At 40.4% G+C, this 23,766-nt stretch overlaps 1 protein-coding gene across 4 annotated transcripts in view; it reads left to right on the forward strand.

Annotated features, from left to right (window-relative positions):
• LOC117511773 (serine/threonine-protein kinase 38) overlaps positions 1 to 23,766 on the forward strand; it is a 79,743-nt gene that overhangs the window by 48,525 nt on the left and 7,452 nt on the right. For 3 of the 4 annotated variants that reach the window (XM_034171668.1, XM_034171669.1, XM_034171670.1), the window contains exons 5-11: positions 478 to 561; positions 3,109 to 3,232; positions 4,711 to 4,865; positions 14,741 to 14,852; positions 15,055 to 15,116; positions 21,855 to 21,972; positions 22,102 to 22,225. In XM_034171668.1, coding sequence (XP_034027559.1) covers positions 478 to 561; positions 3,109 to 3,232; positions 4,711 to 4,865; positions 14,741 to 14,852; positions 15,055 to 15,116; positions 21,855 to 21,972; positions 22,102 to 22,225 — 779 coding nt within the window. The remainder of the gene's footprint in view (positions 1 to 477; positions 562 to 3,108; positions 3,233 to 4,710; positions 4,866 to 14,740; positions 14,853 to 15,054; positions 15,117 to 21,854; positions 21,973 to 22,101; positions 22,226 to 23,766) is intronic. The other variant, XM_034171671.1, reaches the window with a different exon arrangement.

Here is a 23,766-nt window from a genome sequence, read left to right on the forward strand (position 1 = left end):
ACACACATATAATTCCCCCGCCCCACCTCTGCTAAGAGGTCGGACTAACGTCTGTCAGTGAGTCATATTCACATTGTAATTAACATAAACATCGTGTCAGTGACAAACAGTTTGACTTCAGTTTAAAGCCACATCATTAAAAGTTAAAACACTGTGTTTTGACTCAGTGTGAACAAATAATCTTTCTTTGTTTTTGACATGGCTAAACACGATAAATCAGGCTGGTTACACTGATGATTCTGGCTCTGCTCTTACTGAGCAGAGAACGCTTTCTTTACTTAAACGGTGGCGCGGCTCTTCCACTGTTTACCTCTCTGGTTGATTAGCGACGTTGAGTAGCTCTTCTGTATTTGGTTTGGAATGTTTGGTGTCATGTTCTCTGTGCTGTTTTTCTTCCTGTTTGAAGATGAAAATCTGTCACTACTTCTCCAAGGCCGAGCTCGTGTTGGTCTGAACACTCCTGTTGTTTGCTTCCAGGTCCGACTGGTACAAAAGAAAGACACCGGCCATGTTTATGCCATGAAGATTCTTCGCAAAGCTGACATGTTGGAGAAGGAACAGGTGAAGGGAAAGACTGCTCACTCATCAGTTTTGATCTCACCTAACTAGTCACACCCATGCACGTGTAATCAGGGATCAGCATTAAGACACGTGCCCGACTGGTACAGTTGTTTACTCTTTGACGTCCATTGATTTGTTTGTGTTGGCTGACACAGTGCCATATATTGAGGCTTTTGTTGTAAGTTTTTTTTCTCCCGAAAAAATAGCAATATGGAAACATCAATTCCCTTGTTCACACCTGAATTGCATCAAGGTGACAACAAACCTGTTTGGCTTTTGTAGAATAAAAAGCACAGGTAGGACAAACTCATTAAAAGAGCCCAAAATACTTACAATACTGTGTTGTCACTTTAAAAGATGCTTCAACACATTCTACACAAATCAACATATTCACATAATCGATGATGTCACTGCAGCCCCAGAGTTACAGTAGTGTTCAGAATAATAGTAGTGCTATGTGACTTAAAAGATTAATCCAGGTTTTGAGTATATTTCTTATTGTTACATGGGAAACAAGGTACCAGTAGATTCAGTAGCATCTGCTGTTGACGCTACAAACTCAAAACTATTATGTTCAAACTGCTTTTTTAGCAATCCTGTGAATCACTAAACTAGTATTTAGTTGTATAACCACAGTTTTTCATGATTTCTTCACATTTGCGCGTGAACGAACCGTCCGTGAGTGGACTGGGGATGTCCAGACTTTTTACTGGATGTGGACATGTCGTGTCTCTGGCAGTCAGTCTGTGAGCAGGACTTATGTCCTTTATTTAACACAATGATGAGAGTTTGAGGGGAGAGCAAGGAGCGCAGCCAGCCTAATTTTTTTCTTTCTTTTACAGTAGTGTTCAGAATAATAGTAGTGCTGTGTGACTAAAAAGATTAATCCAGGTTTTGAGTATATTTCTTATTGTTACATGGGAAACAAGGTACCAGTAGATTCAGTAGATTCTCACAAATCCAACAAGACCAAGCATTCATGATATGCACACTCTTAAGGTTATGAAATTGGGCTATTAGTAAAAAAAAAGTTAGAAAAGGTGGTGTTCACAATAATAGTAGCATCTGCTGTTGATGCTACAAACTCAAAACTGTTATGTTCAAACTGCTTTTTTAGCAATCCTGTGAATCATTAAACTAGTATTTAGTTGTATAACCACAGTTTTTCATGATTTCTTCACATCTACGAGGCATTAATTTTGTTGGTTTGGAACCAAGATTTTGCTCGCTTACTAGTGTGCTTGGAGTCATTGTCTGGTTGAAACACCCATGTCAAGGGCATGTCCTCTTCAGCATAAGGCAACATGACCTCTTCAAGGATTTTGACATATCCAAACTGATCCATGATACCTGGTATGCGATATATAGGCCCAACACCATAGTAGGAGAAACATGCCCATATCATGATGCTTGCACCGCCATGCTTCACTGTCTTCACTGTGAACTGTGGCTTGAATTCAGAGTTTGGGGGTCGTCTCACAAACTGTCTGCAGCCCTTGGACCCAAAAAGAACAATTTTACTCTCATCAGTCCACAAAATATTCCTCCTTTTCTCTTTAGGCCAGTTGATGTGTTTGGCAAATTGTAACCTCTTCTGCACGTCTTTTATTTAACAGAGGGACTTTGCGGGGGATTCTTGAAAATAAATTAGCTTCACACAGGCGTCTTCTAACTGTCACAGCACTTACAGGTCACTCCAGACTGTCTTTGATCATCCTGGAGCTGATCAGTGGGTGAGCCTTTGCCATTCTGGTTATTCTTCTATCCATTTTGATGGTTGTTTTCCATTTTCTTCCACGCGTCTCTTTTTTTTTTTTTTTTGTGTCCATTTTAAAGCATTGGAGATCATTGTAGATGAACAGCCTATAATTTTTTGCACCTGCGTATAAGTTTTCCCCTCTCCAATCAACTTTTTTTCAACAAAATACGCTGTTCTTCTGAACAATGTCTTGAACGTCCCATTTTCCTCAGGCTTTCAAAGAGAAAAGCATGTTCAACAGGTGCTGGCTTCATCCTTACATAGGGGACACCTGATTCACACCTGTTTGTTCCACAAAAATGACAAACTCACTGACTGAATGCCACACTACTATTATTGTGAACACCCCCTTTTCTACTTTTTTTTACTAATAGCCCAATTTCATAGCCTTAAGAGTGTGCATATCATGAATGCTTGGTCTTGTTGGATTTGTGAGAATCTATTGAATCTACTGGTACCTTGTTTTCCATGTAACAATAAGAAATATACTCAAAACCTGGATTAATCTTTTTAGTCACATAGCACTACTATTATTCTGAACACTACTGTACGATCCTCAGTGTCTGCTAACTTCAACAAAGTGACTGGAAGGTTTTGCTTTGGCTCTGTGAGGATGTGTTGAGTCTCTGATCACTGCTGCTCTGCTGCTTTGTTTACCAGCAGCACAGTAATCTCTTCAGCTCATCGTTAGACAACATTAGACGACGTCTAGCAGCAACAATCATCAAGTGAAAGCAAAATAAAGTGTAGTTGGTTTGACATTTTACATGTGTGCGTGTGTGTTGCAGGTCGGCCACATCCGTGCTGAGCGAGACATTCTGGTGGAAGCAGACAGTCTGTGGGTGGTGAAGATGTTCTACAGCTTTCAGGATAAGATGAACCTTTACCTCATCATGGAGTTTCTCCCTGGAGGTAGGACATCTTCTGACTTCAGGTCTGAGTCACAAAGTTAGTCTGCCCAGTGTGGGATTAACACATTTTTACCCAGTTAACCAGGGTCGGTCTCCATGGCAGCTTGGGTAGATAATGTCTACTCTTCTCCAGCTTTGGCCACATCTGTGTGGGGTTTATGTCTCCACAGTCTCTTTATTGGCAGCCATATAGCTGAGAGAAGTGGCCTTTAGACAAAAGGGTTGGCGGTTCAATTCTCTTCCTGACACTTATTCCTTAATGTGGAAGATGCCCTTGAGCAAGGCTCTTTCTCATCAACTGCTCCAGCTGAGCTGCTTGGTAGCCAGTAGATCAGAACATGGTTGCAGAGGGCATGGCTAAAAGCTAGCATGTAGCTCTCAGCCCCAAATCTAACCTGCGTTACGTCCATGCGTGTCACGCGGCGACAACTTGGAGAAGCAGAGAGAGAGAGAGATTATGATACCTTTACAGTATATTTCACGCATTTACAGACACCTGCTTTTTCACCTCAGATTGTACGGCTGACTTGTTTGTGTTTTCATTTTGAGGTAAAATAAACACTTATTTCTTAAAATAGAAAAATATGTTCTCTAATTATTTCTTACCATAACTTGTCACTTATTGTTGTTGTTGCTTCAGCTCACACAGTAATGATTCCATAATAATAATAATAATATGCAGTCAACATTTCTTTTGTCAGCTAAGTAGCATGAATCTAATGTGTAACATAAAAAATCAGATGCACCATTTCATTTAAAATGTGACATTGTGAAGTTAAAATAAAACAGCATATTGTAATTTAATGCTGACTTCTGACACACCGAAGTCCAAAAACTGACATCTGTCTCATCTTGTGAAGGTATTCTCTGACTTTTCTGACTCATTTTGTCATCATCCTTGTCCTTGTAAAGTTTTTGTTTTTGCACTTTAAAAACTTGCCCTAATAACAGGAGTAAATTCTGCTCCAAACTAAATTTTGTTTTGTGTCTCACACTGTCTCGCAGTTAAATTTTCGTTTCCCTGAAATGACTCATAAACATGAGTTTGTATGATGATAACTCGTGAAATTCTGTTGAAATTTCATAATCCGTTGTGTTAGGTGGAAGTAAGTTACAGAAACAACCTGCTGTCTTTCTTTGTGTCAATTCAGCAAAGTGAAAACAAACCAAAATGCTTCCTGTGTTGCTCTCGGCCTGTCTGCCGTCTAAACATTTGTTGCACATTTTTGTTCCACAGCAATTTAATTCAGTAAGTACTTGAATTGGATTATTTTTCCACTCATGTAGTTTATCAGTGGTCAGTATCCATGGGTAAAGCTGACAAAGGATACACCCCCCCATTTCCAAAGTGGGGTGCAGAATGAATTGATGGGCACTTTGTCTGGGGCATTTTATTCTGACTGGTAGCTGCAGCCTGCTGAAGTCTGCACTGCAAACACTCGGTCCAGCTCTGCTTCAGTGTGTGCTGCTGTCCTGCAGGAGACATGATGACCTTGCTCATGAAAAAGGACACCCTGACAGAAGAGGCCACCCAGTTCTACATTGCAGAGACAGTGTTGGCTATTGACTCTATCCACCAGCTCGGCTTCATCCACAGAGACATCAAACCGGACAACCTGCTGCTCGACTCCAGGGTGAGAATGGAAGGAAAAAATACTCAGTTACAGCACTGGCCTGACTATAAGCAACCGAGGACATTTTAACAGTTTAAAATTATCTTTAACTGTTTTCATGGACAGAAACAGAGAGGAAAATCCTAACAAATATAATGGGCTCCTCCCACCCTAGCTGTTGCGGGGAGCTGCACCCCTCATCAGGAGTTGAGACATTTTGCTGTGCTGGCCCAACTGAGGGTGATAAAGACGAGTGTATTACATTGTGGGATTCAGCTGCTCTATTAACATCAAAATAAACAAAAATTAACATGGGGCCATTTTTGTATTTTTTAAACAAAATTTTGGGAGGGGAAACAGCTGCTTTCTGTCTGTCACAGTTGGGGGGAGGAGTTCACTCTGATGCCAGAACAACAGCACAAGGTAGAGCTGTAAAGATTGATTTATTCTGTAATTTGAGAATGTTTTATGCTAATTCTTATGATGAGCTTGTAAAAGTTACGCAGGTAAGCAATTGGTTGATGTTAAAACAAAGAAGCAGGGTCAGTTTCATAACTGTCCATATCCACTATCTGTAATACTAATTACCACCGCCAAGGAGGTTATGTTTTCGGTCGCGTCCGTTTGTTTGTTTGTTGGTTGGTTGGTTGGTTGGTTGGTTTGTTAGCAGGATTACTCAAAAAATCAACGGATTTCAATGAAATTTACCAGGGGTGTATCTTGGCCTAACTTAGAAATCATTAAATTTTGGTAATGATCCGGAACATGATCTGGATCCAGTAATTTTTTTAAGGATTCTTTATCATTGCAGGATAGGGCCAGTTTCAACATTTTTGCATCTAACTTCATGAAGATGGGTCACAAAGGCTGAACAAAAATTAAGTTACGACACAACAATAATTTAGCATTTGTTTCGCCTCATTGAATAAACTTATTAGAAAAAACAAACAAACGTGCAGTTCATGTAGTTTCTCTTTATAAATACATTTGCTGAAGATTTAACCCTCTGGGGCTGACGCTGTCGTATACGACAGCTGAGACCAAGCTTTACTAAATTATAAATAACGTTTTAATGATATGAGATAGAAACTTACTTTTTTTTTTTTTTGCTGAAAAGTTAACTCCGCGGACTTTCGAGCCACCATCCACCATCTTTGTATTCCTCATAGAAGCTGTGTGATGACATGAGCAATGTGAGTGTCCAATCGGAATTGGTTCACCGTCACATGGTTTTCCAAAATCCAGTCATAGGGCAGATTCACCTCACGTGACACACCAAAGATTGTTTTTAGGAGTGATGTGTGACTAGTTTATTATAGTTTGCTGTGTGTTTTTGAATAAGTGTGTGTGGAAAATTATTTTCCGCTTTACTTTTTCCTTTCTTATTTCTGATTATAAACCTTTATTACACTTATAAAACACAACTATGGCATATATATTTTGAAAGTACAGGTTGTCCTGAAAAAAGAGAGACATAAAACTTGATTGTGGGATGCAGGGAGAGCTGTTAACAGCAATAATAAAACATTTATGCCAGACGAGTGAACTGTCCAAACAATGTCCTCGGACCCCAGAGGGTTTAACCACTGAATGTGAAACATGACGGTAGATGCGTGAAATGATGTTGAATAAGTCTTTTTGCCAAAGGGTATTCCATGTGACGTCAGTGACCCTATGGCCTTGGCGGAGGTTTGCGCTCTCCGAGTGCTTCTAGTTAATATCTGCATTTAACTGCCTTGAAGGAGAACTCAAACATTTCTCACCTGGTACCTATTTTTAGATGTTTATATATGTTCAACTTTTCACATGGGTTGAAAACAATTTAAAATTTTTCATGTATTAGCTTGAATGTTAAAACTGTCATGGCTCATGGTACAGCTAGAAAATGTAAAAGTGCAGGCAAGCTAAAAAAAATAAAACAAAAAACTAAAATGCTTATTGTCACAACTGAATAAGCTAAAATATAGACTTGTCGGGAAGCATAGAGTGGATCCCTATGGAGATACACGTGTGCATACATTAACCTCAGTAAATGTAAAGGAAAGTTTTTAAAACTACTGATTAGAAAGATGGCTGCTTGTCTTAGCTCCCCTGTTATGGTGTCGCTACTTTACACGAAGTCCATACAAGTTGAACGCCGATGAGCAGAGTGTTGTTGACCAATGAAGTAGTGAAGCCAATTTATAGTCATCTGCTAATATAAGCAACAGGTTTGTCATCATTGGTGGAGTCCCACAGCAGCCTATATTCAAGGCTCTGGAAATGGAACAATATCTCCACCTGGTGGACGCTTACCATTAACGGAGGTACTGGGTTATTGAATGCAGTCGCAGATGTCTGGAGGGATGTGCAGAAGGAACAAAGAAGACATTGAACATCACCTGTGATGAATGCAGTGACAGGTTTAGCCGCCTAGTCAGAGTCTGTAAAGAATGAGGCTCCAGTTACACCCTCCACAAACAGCCAAGGTCATAAATTGGCTGCAGGGCCTCCATCATCATACCGTAAAGTAGTGCAGAAGACTAGGAAATCTGGCAACTTCCAGAGTGAGAGTGCTGATGTTGGGTTGGCGAAGTCAGCTGTAGATTTCAGTGTGGTTCAGCAGGAGGCGATCCACACCCCATGACCCAGGATGACGAGGATGCAGACTTTCAGTCCCAGAGAAGATGGCCCGGCAATGACACCAACAAGGGTCAGGGTATGCCCATGCCCAGTCCTAGGGTACCAGGTGTCAGTGGAACTGCCGCCAGCGATGGACTGCGGGCTGGTCCAAACTAAGCTGTTCCAGCTGGAGATCACAAACATTACCAGTGAGATGACCGAGCAAGATATCGCTAATTACATCATCACAGCTGGTGAAAAAAAAACATTCGTAACAGAGAAAGTTGAAGATAAGTCATCGCCAAACTGGGACATCAAGCAGTTTGTACTGACATTCAAGATTATTCACCGTGATGCTGTTACTCGCCCAGATTTCTGGCTGGTCTTGGTTTACAGCCAAGACAAGCAATAATAAGCAAAATTAGACATTTATGCACAAACTGTTTTTAGAGAGTTTATCAATTTTTAAACATGAATAAACAACTGAAAATGTCTTCTTCTTCTTCTTATTATTATTAAATGTCTTGCTGTATTAGATAATGATCTAATGACAGGTATGCCCAAATGTGGTCTTGGTAGATTATGGAATAGGACTTTGTGCCAAAGTGTTAAATTTACAAGAGTTCCTTTCACAGATTGTGCCTGTGCACTTGAGGCACTATGTAATGATGGTTGCTATGTTTTCATCAATCTGTACATGCCTGTAGATAATCAAAGTAAGCCTAGGTTGAGTAATGAGTTCCAAGATACTCTAGATGCAATTGAATTGTTTATACAACAGTGTGCTGGTAAACATACTGTGATAGGTGGTGACGTAAGTGTAGACTTCACACAAGCTTTGCATTTTGTATCACGAGTTACACAGCTTCATGATGAAGTGGTACAGAAAGTCGAAGACCCGAAAGTTTAGCTGCAAAGTACCCTAAGGTACATCTGAGACGCAAGCCTGGATTTGATCTGTTTTGGTGAAAGAAAATCCTTCTCCACTCTACTCCACTATGAAGCAAAGAGTGGTGATAGTAGAGAAGCTTGAATCTTCGACTGGACTGGGTTGCTTGACGCAAGGACGTTTCGCTTCAAATCACAGAAGCTTCCTCAGCTAAAATTCTTGCTCTGGTGGTCTGACTTCCGTCTTGACTCTTGTAGAGAAGAATAATCAAGAAGTCACAAAAGCTGGAGTTTTAAACCTAACCAGACCCCTCCTACCGAGAGGCAGACTGCTATAGGATAGTAACTAAATAATAGCTCTAATTAGCACCTATTGTGCTGTAGTTAGCACCCTCCTAATGACAGGGCAGCTGTCCCTCCTAATGATGGGACGGACCCTCTCCTAATGGCTCCCTTGACGACTCTGCTGATGACGTGAATGACTCATTACCATGAACAAAAGACTGAAACTGCTTTGACCTGAGTACCCCATTGTAAACAGGGGATAAAGCGTGTCTCAGATCTCCTCCCCGGTTAAGGCTGGGTTTCAAACATTTCACAAAGAATGCTTCCTTGACCCCTCTCTCAAACCATTTCTTCTCTCTGGCTAATATTTTAATTTCCTTGTCCTCAAACGTGTGGTTAGTGTCTTTAAGGTGGAGATGAACTGCAGACTGAGGTCCACTGGCGCCCTCTCTGCGGTGCTGGTATAGCCTTTTGTGTAAAGGTTGCTTAGTCTCACCTATGTAGTGTTCGTTACAGTTTTCCTGACATCTGCTAGAATACACTACTTTGCTCTGTTTGTAACTAGGGATCCTGTCCTTAGGGTGAACTAATTTCTGTCTCAAGGTGTTAACCGGTTTAAAGTAAACTGGGATTTTGTGCTGTCTGAAGATCCTCTGTAGTTTTTCCCCTACCCCTGCTAAATAAGGGAGAGACACTCCTCTTCTTCTTGTCTCCATCTCCTGTCTATCTGGTCTCTTTGTTCTCTGGGACTTCTGCACTTTGTCCAGGGACCATCGTGGGTACCCACATACTGTGAGGGCTTTCCGGACAAGTTGTTGTTCTTTAGCCATTCCCTCTGCAGTTGTGGGCACCTGTAGGGCTCTGTGTTGAAGCGTCCTGATCACCCCGAGCTTGTGTTCAAGGGGGTCGTTTGAGCCAAAGAGCAGATATTGGTCAGTGTGAGTGGGTTTTCTGTAAACCCCTGTCTGGAGTTGCCTGTTCTCTCCAATCGTAACATCACAGTCCAAGAAGGATAAATGGTTGTTTCTGGCATCCTCACGTGTGAACTTGATATTGGCGTCCACCGAGTTGATGTGTTCTGTGAAGTCCTCAACTTCCTGTTGCTTGATTTTAACCCATGTGTCATCAACATATCTGAACCAGTGACTGGGAGAGATGCCCATGAAAGACGTCAAGGCAGTCTTCTCCACTCGCTCCATGTACAGATTGGCCACAATGGGGGATACCGGAGACCCCATCGCACAACCATGAATCTGCCTTGGGGGAATTACTACAGGCAGATTCATGGTTCTAAATATCTTCTCTTTTTTTTATTTGCAAAACCTGTATTTTTAACCCAAGCCAGCACAGGCATTGCTTTATCACAATGGCAATATCAAATTTTATTTTTAAAAGTCTTTTATCTTTGTTCCATCTTTTGTACTAAAGAATTATTAACTGGGCAAGGTCTATACAGGAAAATATCTGACCGAGGTCTTGACACTTAGGGACCAAGTGCAGCGAGGTACATGCACTCTGATTGGTTGATTTCTGATATTTTTCCATATCAGACCGTTACAGTGACAATTGGTCCGGAACACATATCAGATTTGTGACTTTGTTTATAATTTTCACGGCATGAAATAAAACAAAAAGCAAACACAGAAAATGGAGGAATTAACAGTAAACAAGCTTGAAGTGGACATGCAATATGAAGACCAACAAGATGGAAACACATCTCCAAACAGTCAAGAACAGATTGAAAACTTCATTACAAACCAGAAGTCAGACATGAACATACTCTATAAATATCTAAACAGCATCGGAAAAAAACACAGATTGAAAGTTTACCAGCTAACGACCAGACAATCTGTTAAGCAAGATCATCGAGTTGAAGACGGTGAATGAGTCTGACTATGAGCCCAACACAGTCAGCAGCTTTCATATTTGGGCAGTACCGGAAGGTCGTGCGATTATATAATAACCATATAATAAATTAATTATTGCCCTCGCTTGCTTGGTTTGTCCAAGAAAATATCAGAGCTCTGTGTTGACAATACGGACCGAGCGTAGCGCACCTTGCTCTCTGTTAATAATCCTTTAGTATCTTTCATTTAGGTTTTGTGTGTAATGTGTACTTTAATATTTAGGTTGTATAAAATGATGGGAAAGGTGTGTACATAAATTAATAATTACGAAGACAATCTGTTCCTGCAGGCTGCAGATGCTCCTCAGGATGATAAATATGAACAGTATCAAATTCAAATGGCTCATTTGTGTGTTCAAAAAGATTTAAATAGACTTGACTTGAATATGGTAAAACGAAAATGAATAAATAAAAATCCTCTGCTTATCAGTGTTCAGCTTGTATTCACTTTATACATGCTTCCCTTAGGCAGTATTATTAGACGGTATTGCTTAAGTTTTCATTGTTACGCAGATGATACCCAGCTTTATCTATCCATGAAGCCAGAGGACACACACCAATTAGCTAAACTGCAGGATTGTCTTACAGACATAAAGACATGGATGACCTCTAATTTCTTGCTTTTAAACTCAGATAAAACTGAAGTTATTGTACTTGGCCCCACAAATCTTAGAAACATGGTGTCTAACCAGATCCTTACTCTGGATGGCATTACCCTGACCTCTAGTAATACTGTGAGAAATCTTGGAGTCATTTTTGATCAGGATATGTCCTTCAATGCGCATATTAAACAAATATGTAGGACTGCTTTTTTGCATTTACGCAATATCTCTAAAATTAGAAAGGTCTTGTCTCAGAGTGATGCTGAAAAACTAATTCATGCATTTATTTCCTCTAGGCTGGACTATTGTAATTCATTATTATCAGGTTGTCCTAAAAGTTCCCTGAAAAGCCTTCAGTTAATTCAAAATGCTGCAGCTAGAGTACTGACAGGGACTAGAAGGAGAGAGCATATCTCACCCATATTGGCCTCTCTTCATTGGCTTCCTGTTAATTCTAGAATAGAATTTAAAATTCTTTTTCTTACTTATAAGGTTTTGAATAATCAGGTCCCATCTTATCTTAGGGACCTCATAGTACCATATCACCCCAATAGAGCGCTTCGCTCTCAGACTGCAGGCTTACTTGTAGTTCCTAGTGTTTGTAAGAGTAGAATGGGAGGCAGAGCCTTCAGCTTTCAGGCTCCTCTCCTGTGGAACCAGCTCCCAATTCGGATCAGGGAGACAGACACCCTCTCTACTTTTAAGATTAGGCTTAAAACTTTCCTTTTTGCTAAAGCTTATAGTTAGGGCTGGATCAGTTGACCCTGAACCATCCCTTAGTTATGCTGCTATAGACTTAGACTGCTGGGGGGTTCCCATGATGCACTGAGTGTTTCTTTCTCTTTTTGCTCTGTATGCACCACTCTGCATTTAATCATTAGTGATTGATCTCTGCTCCCCTCCACAGCATGTCTTTTTCCTGGTTCTCTCCCTCAGCCCCAACCAGTCCCAGCAGAAGACTGCCCCTCCCTGAGCCTGGTTCTGCTGGAGGTTTCTTCCTGTTAAAAGGGAGTTTTTCCTTCCCACTGTTGCCAAGTGCTTGCTCACAGGGGGTCGTTTTGACCGTTGGGGTTTTACATAATTATTGTATGGCCTTGCCTTACAATATAAAGCGCCTTGGGGCAACTGTTTGTTGTGATTTGGCGCTATATAAATAAAATTGATTTGATTTGTGTAGACCTGCGGTGCCATCATAGAGGAATGCTGAAGTAAGTGTTGTTTTAAAATGTTTTTTTTGTTTGTTTTTTTTTACATTTACTATGGTAAATGTGGACATTTATACCTCCACAGGGATCCATGCTATGCTTTCCAACACATCTGATGATGTTTTAGCCCATTCAGGAGTAACAAGAAATACTTTGCTGTGGTGTTTTTACATTTTTCTGTGTGTTTACCATATTTTCCGGTGCCACACCAGGAGTATAACTCACATCTGTCAAAAAATGTATCATGAAGAAAAAAAACACATTGAGTCACATTGGAATTTTAGTTAGTTATTTTTACAAGAATTCAAGGAAAAGTACTCTTGAAAGACTATTCAGTCACATACTACCCAACAGAACGTATGCTGTGTATCTTTGCGTTTCTTTTATATTGAAAACATATCCAACTGGTATGTGTGAACTATTACAGTCTTATTTTTTGACACAAGTACCTTCAGCGTACAAGTCACAGAACCTCCCAAAATAGCAAAATGACAACAAAAAATTATTTATACTCTGTAAAATACAGTACATTTTAAAGCTGTTTAGCTGTGACAGATGCTGTGACAAACTGAACGCTAACATTACAAAAACTAAGCAAATGATATAAAAAAAAGTGTCAAGAACTACAGCAAGACGAAATATGGACAAATTGAGGTTTTCAGCGGCATTCGTTGAAATTTTTCAACAATTTAAAAATCCTGACAAACCGCCATCTTCAGGAACGAAGGTTAAACGATGCCAACAAAAGTCCATTTGGGCTTTATTGCCCTTCGTTAAATGCCGTGTGACCAGCCTTTAAAGACATATATCTCTGTTGTTGGTAGGATGATCATAATATCATTCAGACATACAGCCATAACAGAAGTTGTAGACCGTTTGTATCCTATCATAATTACTTAACTTTGAACGTCAAGGTAAAGAGGCATTTCAAGGTCAAACTTATGTTGTCATCTTACAAAAAGTAAGACATTTTCTCTTCCTTACTGCAACACAGAAGTCGATTGGTATGATGTAAAATATAGTACTAAACAAATAATGGTTTCAGTTATTTCAAAGTGTTGCATTTGTACCATGTTATTCCTCATCAAGACAGATACATACTTTTACACCAATGCTGGTGAACCTAACTATTTTACTTACAGTTCTGAGTCAAGCATAGTTCCACTTAAACCAATTCACTGTACCAGCCCACAAAAGACATAGTTACAGTTTCATAGCTTTTAAATGGTACTGAATACATCTGTTATTCTAGACAGCAGTGGACAAATGATATCTTACGCTATATTAAAGCACCTGAATTAAGATGTTGATGTATAATTCACCTTAATGTGTCTGAGTGACCTTGAACTTCAAAGTTGTATCATTGCTGCAGTATTAGATAAAAGGTTCAATACTTATGGTGTGATTCCTTCTTTATTGTATTTGTAAAGGTTTAGCAGAATCATGCACATGTGTTTGTGATAATTTGGTAATTGCTAACCTGGAACAGAATTCTTGTTAGTTTACATTTGTTTACTTTTCAAGTAGGGATACTGTTTAAATCAGGCTATATATGGTATCATTATAAAGCCTATAAAGTATATCTCTGCTTATTTAACAAAGGACAGGTATTTGGACATTTACCTGACTGGGGGGGGGGGGGGGGGGGGTAGTTTAATATGGAAAATAGGTAAAAATATGCAAAAATGAGACAATGACCGTGACATTTCTCAATGACCTTGACCTTGGATCACACAAACAATCCCATAAATGAACTCTCCAAACCCAAAAACATACAAAATGATACCTCATTTGCTGAGATATGTCAAATATTGCTCATTTTATGAGCATTTTTCAATTTCCCTACTCCTCCAGAATTTGACCCTGGGAGGGCAACATATGAATTTCGAAAAGTTTGAATAACTGAAATATATGGAAAAGTTCTGCCAGACAGCCAACGAATCTTTGATATCTGGATGATTGTTGATGGTACCCCATAGCCAGTTTTTCAAATGCGCTTCTAGATGGGCAGTGTTGCCTCAAAGTTGAGCATTTTTACTATATATTTTAATGTAACAGCATTTCAGGCTGTTTTGACATAAAATTTTGAATTGAAAAAAACTCAAGTAAAATTTTGCCTGATGGAAAAACTAACTTTACCATGCCTTTTCAATCTATTTGAAGGGTAAATGGTGAAAATTTGATCAAAATCCAAGTTGGGTCATGTGGACACCTACATAGGCAGCTGCCTGATGTTTACTTAGACAGCTCATAACCCAGAAACAGGTCCTCTTTACTCTTACTTTAAGAAAACACCACACAGGACATATGGGAGGTCCAGTGTTGACCTGGGTTTGGCTGAATGCCTGCTACGTATTACCGTCACAAGCAGCAGCAGCGCTATAGAGGAAGAATGTGCTTTGTTTCCAGGGACACGTGAAGCTGTCAGACTTTGGTTTGTGCACCGGCTTGAAGCGGGCTCATCGTACTGAGTTCTACAAGAATCTGAACCACAGTCTTCCCAGTGACCTCAGTAAGCAAAGTCAGCGAACCTCCTCCTTTTGTTTGCATGAAATCAGTTTGCTGATTCTTATTATCCAAACCATTTTATTCAGGTGTGAACATGATAGTTTTTGTGACTTTTTTTTTTTTGCCATGTCAGAGTTATCTTGAGTTTGATGGCTACAGTAGCTTCCAGTCTTGTTTACTGTGTTTGGACATTTTACGTTGCCTTCTTTGCACAGCCTTCCAGAACATGAACTCCAAGAGGAAAGCTGAGACCTGGAAGAGGAACCGCAGGCAGCTGGTGGGTGTTACCATAGATCTGTACATCTCTGAAAACACTGAGTGGATTAGTGCAGGGGCGGCTCAGGCCATTTTTAAAGCAGTGCACCTGTGAGTGAATGGTCTACTTTGTGATTGGCCATTATTGTGCGAAACACCATAAAGACAAAAGAATGCTCTATGTAACTCCATGAAAACATGACTGGAAAGCAATTCTTGGAAGGATGCAGGAGAACATTGAAGTAACTGAATGTCCCTCTTTGACTTATGTTTTCACTGGAAGGAAAGTGTTACCGGGGGTACGCCTTCAGATCTTCATCCACTGGTCCACAGGTTCAGTAATCCTTCACTGTGGCTTGATTTTGGTGCTGTCAGCCAGACCACAACCCCACAGTCAGTTTTAATTTGATTTAATCAGCATCTTTGGTTGAGTTAAGGCCTAGTTAAAAAATAATGAAGCCTAACTGCTGATTTGCATTGCATTTGTCATGAACAAGCCATTATTTTATTTAGCACCATCCAGATTTATCTGTGAGTTTCCTATAGTCTCTTCGACAGGTACTGAAAATTTCATGGAAAAATTCCGCACGGTTCCAGAGATGTGCATGAAATCTACCCCAAAAGTAGCACTTTTTTCATCAATTTTGTGTGACATTGATATTTAGCATTGTTATCACTTTACCGGGGCATTGCTGGGCCGGTATCCTAGATTTACGTCGACGGTATCTGGCTATACCCGCCCACTGTGCATAAACAAATGACGTCATAGCGCGCAGCCCAAGAACTGTCTGCAAAGGGGGGGGGAAAAAACTGTCTGCAGAGGAAAAGATGAAAAGGCGAGAAGTGTGTTTTGGTCCCAGTATGGATATTCCGGATGATTTTCTCATGGATAGTACGACAATGAACGGCAGCTAAAGAAGCCAGCTTGATGAGGACACACTGCTGAATTTGAAGAGCAGTGCGCGCGCCAGGCGGCAGAAGTTAAGTGAGCCAACTTTTTATGTACGCGTTACGTGTTGTGTATCTCAGTAAAAAGTGATAATAATGCAAATAACATGCTGTTGTCATGCGGTATGTATTTTCTGACTCCCTCCGTCCATGCCCAGTCGCCCAAAAACATGCTTTTGGAGGGCCTCTTGAAAATGCACACCGCCCTCCAAAAGCATGTTATTGTGTTATTATGATTTAAAGTTGAATGTTAAAGAAATAACCTTGTATTTTGTCAGTTTGTTTGTTTGTGCTTCATTCTAACACACAGTAATACATTTTTGTAAAGGTAGAAATGTCATTTCCTAGAAAAAAACATCATGTTTCTAAAGCAAGGTAAAACTGTCACAAGCGTAACGCTGAGAATAAGTCCTTGATTTATTTGTGTCAAACCTTTGCTATATCTCCTACTCTGCTTCAGTAGGATAATTATATTACTTGTTCAATAATACCAGGAACTAATGGACAGAATTTCTTTGTTTCCGGCCTCTGCAGACTAAAGAAGATACCTCCAACTGTTGTCGCAAGCACATTATAGTATATATATGCACTGATAATTTCTAGCAATGACTGAACTGAGACCAATAGACATATTGAAACTCTGATATATAACCATATCTAAAATGATAACATTTCACAAAAAAGACCACTTTTAAATTTTGATGGTTATGTCACACTTTGGCTTCATTATTTTTGAACTAGGCCTTAACATAGAAGTGGTGCCAGAAGACCCGGATGAATGGTCAAGCACTTTCACAATAAAGTGGTTGTTGCATTGGTTTATAAGAGATAAAAGGGTGTATGTGGGGGAGGAACCAAATGTCAAAAGACCAGTGCAGAGATATGCAGCGTAAGGAGAAAAGAGAAGTGACAAAGCTAAGGAAAAGGCATATAGGGAGCTGTAGATGGAGTTCAGACACTTGGGAAGTAGATAAGGACTTTTACTGATTGACAGAAGGACTGAGCTGGAAAGGCTGTGCAGCAGGTTCAGATGATACAGATGGTAATGTGCTGACAAGCGAGGATTGTGTGTTGAGAAGGTGATGAATGAAGGAAATGGGACGGAGAAGGCTGGATGATGTGGAGAGTAAATCAGGAAGTGCAAGTGATTTGTAAGGATGAAGAGTGGAAAGGCAGTTGGTCCAGATGCCATTCCAGTGGAGACATGGAAATGTTTGGGAGAGATGGCAGTGGAGTTCCAAGCCAGACTATTTAATAAAATCTTGGAAAGTGAGAGCATGCCTGAAGAGTAAAGTCTTCTCTTTCCAATTTTGAAGAACAATAGTTATGTGAAGAACTGCAGTAATTATTGAGCCATAGAGTTGATCAGCCACAACATGAAATTACAGGAAATATTAGTAGAAGCTAGGTTTAGAAAACTGGTGAAGATCTGTGAGCAGCAGTATGGTTTCATGCTGAGAAAGAGCACTGCAGATGCAATGTTTGCTGTGATTCCACCGTCATACATAGCAAGAATTTGCCGGAAGCATGCCCGTAACGACAAATATTGCCATAATCCGACGCAGTTGGGAGGAAAAGAGGTGTGGCCAGCAGTGTCAGAGCGCAGACAGACTACCTCATCCACACCTGTCAGATCACATCCAGAGCATATGTAGACAACACAGACTGCTGTCAGACGGCCATAAAAGGCGCTGCAGACTGCCAGATCTCCAAATGTCTGGATGGCAAACACAGACCGGAGCGCTGTGTTCCTCACGCGCACATGCACGCGAGTGTGCAAGCGTGCAAGTGTGCGCCATGCTGCAATTATCACTTTGCCGTGTGTGTATAAGTATAACGCTGCATGAGCCACTAATCGAGCACGCAAGGGCGCATGTGCACGCGCCTGCCACTGGAGAGCTTTGCTCAAAGTTTGCTGGCATTGGGCCATGCTGTCTCCCACTTCAGACAGAGTGCCTTTTCAGGGAACTTTCTTTTTTGCCCACTTCAGCAGCACAACGCAACACTGGACACCGTGATGGTTGGATTATCACATGGAGTTAACTTTTTCTTTTGGGTGAGAGGATTTTAACCACAGGCTTCATGTCCACGTTCTCAATGTGAAACACTCCTGGACCGCTATTGGAGGTGAGATTCATGTTGATTAATGGTGTCACGGCCTGGCACAAGCTCCATGTCATACCTCCTAGAGAGTTAGAAGGTGATCATTTATTACAGCGTGAGATCCGTCCAGCTAAGAGCCTGACACGTGCAATGATGTGTTACTGCGCACAGCGGAGAGGCAGCTGTGTGTGTTATGATGGAGACAATAGTTCACATTTATGTCACCCATGGGAAGGAATGGACAGATATCTGTACTGTAAGGTCTATTGTGGATATAACAGCCTGTTCAGATCTGCGGCGTTGGTGCACAGTAGCGCATGGAGCTTTTGGTTTGATAGCCGCTGTTCACGTTCACTGAACATGATAATAATTCATCATTATTATCATGATGAAGTGTGCCACATACATTTTAACAGTTCCTTTGCACTCCAGAGGTGGGGTGGACATTATTATATGTGGCACAGGTCATACCGGCAGGCTTTGCCGTGCCAGATCCATCTCAAGGTTCCCTCATATGCGCTCAAATCATTTTGGATCCCGTTTTGCCGCCATCGAAATATGTAAATTGCAGTCAGATGGTCCACAGATAACACATGGACTGCCGTCGGATAGGTGTCCCATCTTGACTGCATCTGGAGAGTTTTGAACATGTTTGTCACCCTCGGAGCCGCCGGCCGATTTTGACCAACTACGTGAACTTCTGCAGATGGCTGTCAGAACCTTTTTTGGAACTGAAATCCAACACCTTTCAGATGTGCGCCAATTCATAAGTCCGGCGCCACTCTGTGTGATTCCGGCTATGTGTGACAGTGGTAGGAGAGTGCTGATGAAGAAATATAGAGAACGTCAGAAGGACTTGCATTGTGTGTTTGTGGATTTGAGAAAGCTTATGATAGTATGCCAAGAGAAGAGTTATGGAATTGTATGAGGAAGTCTGGAGTGGCAGAGACGTGTGTGAGGGTGGTTCAGGCTAAATACAAGGACACTGTGACAGTGGTGGGATGTGCAGTAGGAATGACTGACTGGGTGGAGGTGGGATTACACCAAGGATTGACTCTTCTTTTTTGCAACAGTAATGGACAGGTTGACAGATGAGATCAGACAGGAGTCTCCATGGACTATGCTGATGACATTGTAATCTGTAATGAGAGGTACAGATATGCTCTGGAAAAAAATGTGCAGGATTTAAAAAAAATACAACTTGTTGATTAAAGTGCCAAATGCAATATCTGTAATGTTAGATTCACTTTATTATATATATATATATATATTTTTTTTCCGACACATATTTGGGGCACGTGCTTACAAGAAACACTGTAAATTTAAATATCTGATTAATTCAGTTTTTACAGTTTCTAACTATGCTGTGCTAAAAAAAAAAGAGCTTTTCAAAACCAGCAGCTGGTTGTGAGGCTCAGAGGGTGAAGAAAATAAAAACAGGATCATAGAGAGGCACGTACATAACTGATATTCAGGTGCTAGTGCATCCTAAAAAATAAATAATTATAGTTCATCTTCTTTTTGCACGCATGCATGAACGCCTGAGCAAGTTAAGCACACGCCTTATCACAGACATTAATAAAAGAAAATAATAAAACATTCACATATTAGGACATTCAGAGTGTAATGATAAAGGTATTGACACCAAAAAAGTAATGACAAATTCCTAGAAACAGATTAAAAAAACAAAAACAAATTTGGATGAGTACAGGAAAGACATGCAGTCATCAGTCGCAGAAAGTCTGGATTTAAACCTAATGACAGAAGGCAAATTATTCTACAACCCCTGGGAAAAATGATGGAATCACCGGCCTCGGAGGATGTTCATTCAGTTGTTTGATTTTGTAGAAAAAAAGCAGATCACAGACATGACACAAAACTAAAGTCATTTCAAATGGCAACTTTCTGGCTTTAACACTATAAGAAATCAAGAAAAAAAGATTGTGGCAGTCAGTAACGGTTACTTTTTTAGACCAAGCAGAGGAAAAAAATATGGAATCACTCAATTCTGAGGAATAAATTATGGAATCACCCTGTAAATTTTCATCCCCAAAACTAACACCTGCATCAAATCAGATCTGCTCGTTAGTCTGCATCTAAAAAGGAGTGATCACACCTTGGAGAGCTGTTGCAAGACAGAAAACTTAAAGCAATATGTCTCAAAAATCAAAAATGCACAACAAAACAAATGAGAAACAAATGGGAGGAAACTGGAGTCAACGTCTGTGACCGAACTGTAAGAAACCACCTAAAGGAAATGGGATTTACATACAGAAAAGCTAAACGAAAGCCATCATTAACACCTAAACAAAAAAAACAAGGTTACAATGGGCTAAGGAAAAGCAATCATGGACTGTGGATGACTGGATGAAAGTCATATTCAGTGATGAATCTCGAATCTGCATTGGGCAAGGTGATGATGCTGGAACTTTTGTTTGGTGCCGTTCCAATGAGATTTATAAAGATGACTGCCTGAAGAGAACATGTAAATTTCCACAGTCATTGATGATATGGGGCTGCATGTCAGGTAAAGGCACTGGGGAGATGGCTGTCATTACATCATCAATAAATGCACAAGTTTACGTTGATATTTTGGACACTTTTCTTATCCCATCAATTGAAAGGATGTTTGGGGATGATGAAATCATTTTTTCAAGATGATAATGCATCTTGCCATAGAGCAAAAACTGTGAAAACATTCCTTGCAAAAAGACACATAGGGTCAATGTCATGGCTTGCAAATAGTCCGGATCTTAATCCAATTGAAAATCTTTGGTGGAAGTTGAAGAAAATGGTCCATGACAAGGCTCCAACCTGCAAAGCTGATCTGGCAACAGCAATCAGAGAAAGTTGGAGCCAGATTGATGAAGAGTACTGTTTGTCACTCATTAAGTCCATGCCTCAGAGACTGCAAGCTGTTATAAAAGCCAGAGGTGGTGCAACAAAATACTAGTGATGTGTTGGAGCGTTCTTTTGTTTTTCATGATTCCATAATTTTTTCCTCAGAATTGAGTGATTCCATATTTTTCCCTCTGCTTGGTCTAAAAAAGTAACCGTTACTGACTGCCACAATTTTTTTTCCTGATTTCTTATAGTGTTTCTTAAAGCCAGAAAGTTGCCATTTGAAATGACTTTAGTTTTGTGTCATGTCTGTGATCTGTTTTTTTTCTACAAAATTAAACAACTGAATGAACATCCTCCGAGGCCGGTGATTCCATAATTTTTGCCAGGGGTTGTAGAAGGAAAAAACCCAACAGCACGCATGTTTGTTCTGGGACAGGGAGTCAACCTGCAGACTCCAGGAAGCCTCACCGAGGTCACCTACATAAGATGGATAAGTCAACATTTTATGTCACGTTGTCCAGTGTTTTCCACAAAGTGTGTAACAGTACACAGGAAAACATGAAAGATCACGTGGTAATGAAAAGAGGGAGGAACATGAAATGACACCTGTACTGTCATGCACTGCTTTGTCCAGGGTGAAGGTTCAGGCCCCATGTCTACATGTTCTGTATGGGGGACAAGGAGGGTGGTCCAAGTCCCCCAATTAACAACCTCTCTTTATCTGTCCACCCCTTTGTGTCCTCGCTCCTCCTCTGATTATCTGTCCACCCCTTTGTGTCCTCGCTCCTCCTCTGATTATCTGTCCACCCCTTTGTGTCCTCGCTCTGCCTCTGTTTGCTTTTTCATCCATCCCTTCCTCTCTCAGGCCTTCTCCACAGTAGGAACCCCAGACTACATAGCTCCAGAGGTCTTCATGCAAAACGGATACAACAAGCTCTGTGATTGGTGGAGCCTGGGTGTCATCATGTATGAAATGCTGATAGGTACCACCTGATTTTTATCTTGCACCAAGATTTTTGCTTTGTGTTGTGAGCTCTCATAAGTATGATGTGAACACAAAACCAAGCCTCAATTCCCATGGAAAGTACCATTGTTGTGTATTTGCTGCTCAGGCTATCCTCCATTCTGCTCGGAGACGCCCCAGGAGACTTACAGGAAGGTCATGAACTGGCGGGAGACATTGACCTTTCCTCCTGAAGTGCCAATATCGGAGAAGGCTAAAGACCTCATTCTCAGGTAGGGTCACACCTCTGGCATCAGTTGTCCACTTGTTCATCATTAATTTTTGCATTAGTTGACACCAATCATTGGTCATTGATTGGTTTGGGTGGTACAATGGCACTTCCTGTTGTCAGAATCTACTCACTCGCTCATTCCCCCAAAAAGCAACTTTAGGGTGTACTCATACTCATCTTCAACCGCTTTTCCGGGTTTGGGTCGTGGGGGCATCAGCTCCAGCAGGGGACCCCAGACTTCCCTGTCCCGTGCCGCATTGACCATCGCCGACGGGGGGATCCCGAGATGTAAAACACCAAAATATAGCTGAAGTAAAGTTTTTAGAATCTGGTCAGAAAGGTATAAGATGGCATACATAAAATGAGATAAGACCGTGAACAAAAAGTGAAATAAGACTGTACCATAAGGTGAGGGGAGTGAACTAGCCTAGCGTATATGATGCCAGTGATTTCAATGTCTGCTTTTGTGTCTGATAAATGTATAAGCTGTGACACTTAAAATGGACACAAAACTCTTATAAAATGTTTCCTACAGACTCCAGTGTTCGCCATCACTTCTTTGCTTCATACACTTTATTATCCCTGTTGGGAAATTAGCTTGAATTCAGTGCCATGCGCATGAATGCCTTCACAATTACAATGCAAACAAACTCTATATAAGTAAGATAGCACCATCTGTGTCACTCACAACAGTATATTACACATTAAAAGCATTTATGTGCAAAGGCAAATATTCCTTTGCACAAATATGTGCAAAGGAAAAAGCTTGTGTGTAGTAAACATCAACTCAAATTTTAGACAGTGAAAGTCTAGAATTGTGGAGTTGGTGTCTGTATGCAGAAATCTGCAGTTCATTGCTGCCTATCCTGAAATCCTCACTCGCCAGTAGGGGGTGCTGTTTGCAATTGGAGGTTTTCTTTGAATATTGCAACTGAATTTAATTCTGTGTGAAAGGCACAAAACTAAGGAAAAAAACCTTTTCAGTGGTACCTTACTTGTAATGAGCATAATGCTCCACATTGTATTTTTTCCAACATATTTCACTCATTTATTATTTGTATGCCGTGGTCAATAATGCTCAAAAAGGGTGCAAGCATAAAAGTAGTTTTGGAAATTCTTTAGTGAGTAGCTGTCTTCCATTGCAGACATTATATATATATATATATATATGTATGTGTATATATATATATGTATGTGTATATATATATATGTATGTGTATATATATATATATGTATGTGTATATATATATATGTATGTATGTATCCTTTTCTCTCAAAGATTCTTGAGAGGGTAGTTGTAAAACAGCTAACTGATCACCTGCAGAGGAATGGTCTATTTGAAGAGTTTCAGTCAGGTTTTAGAATTCATCATAGTACAGAAACAGCATTAGTGAAGGTTACAAATGATCTTCTTATGGCTTCGGACAGTGGACTTATCTCTGTGCTTGTTCTGTTGGACCTCAGTGCTGCTTTTGATACTGTTGACCATAAAATTTTATTACAGAGATTAGAGCATGTCATAGGTATTAAAGGCATTGCGCT

This window comes from Thalassophryne amazonica, chromosome 6 (assembly GCF_902500255.1).
Source record: "Thalassophryne amazonica chromosome 6, fThaAma1.1, whole genome shotgun sequence".
Classification (NCBI taxonomy): Eukaryota; Metazoa; Chordata; class Actinopteri; order Batrachoidiformes; family Batrachoididae; genus Thalassophryne; species Thalassophryne amazonica.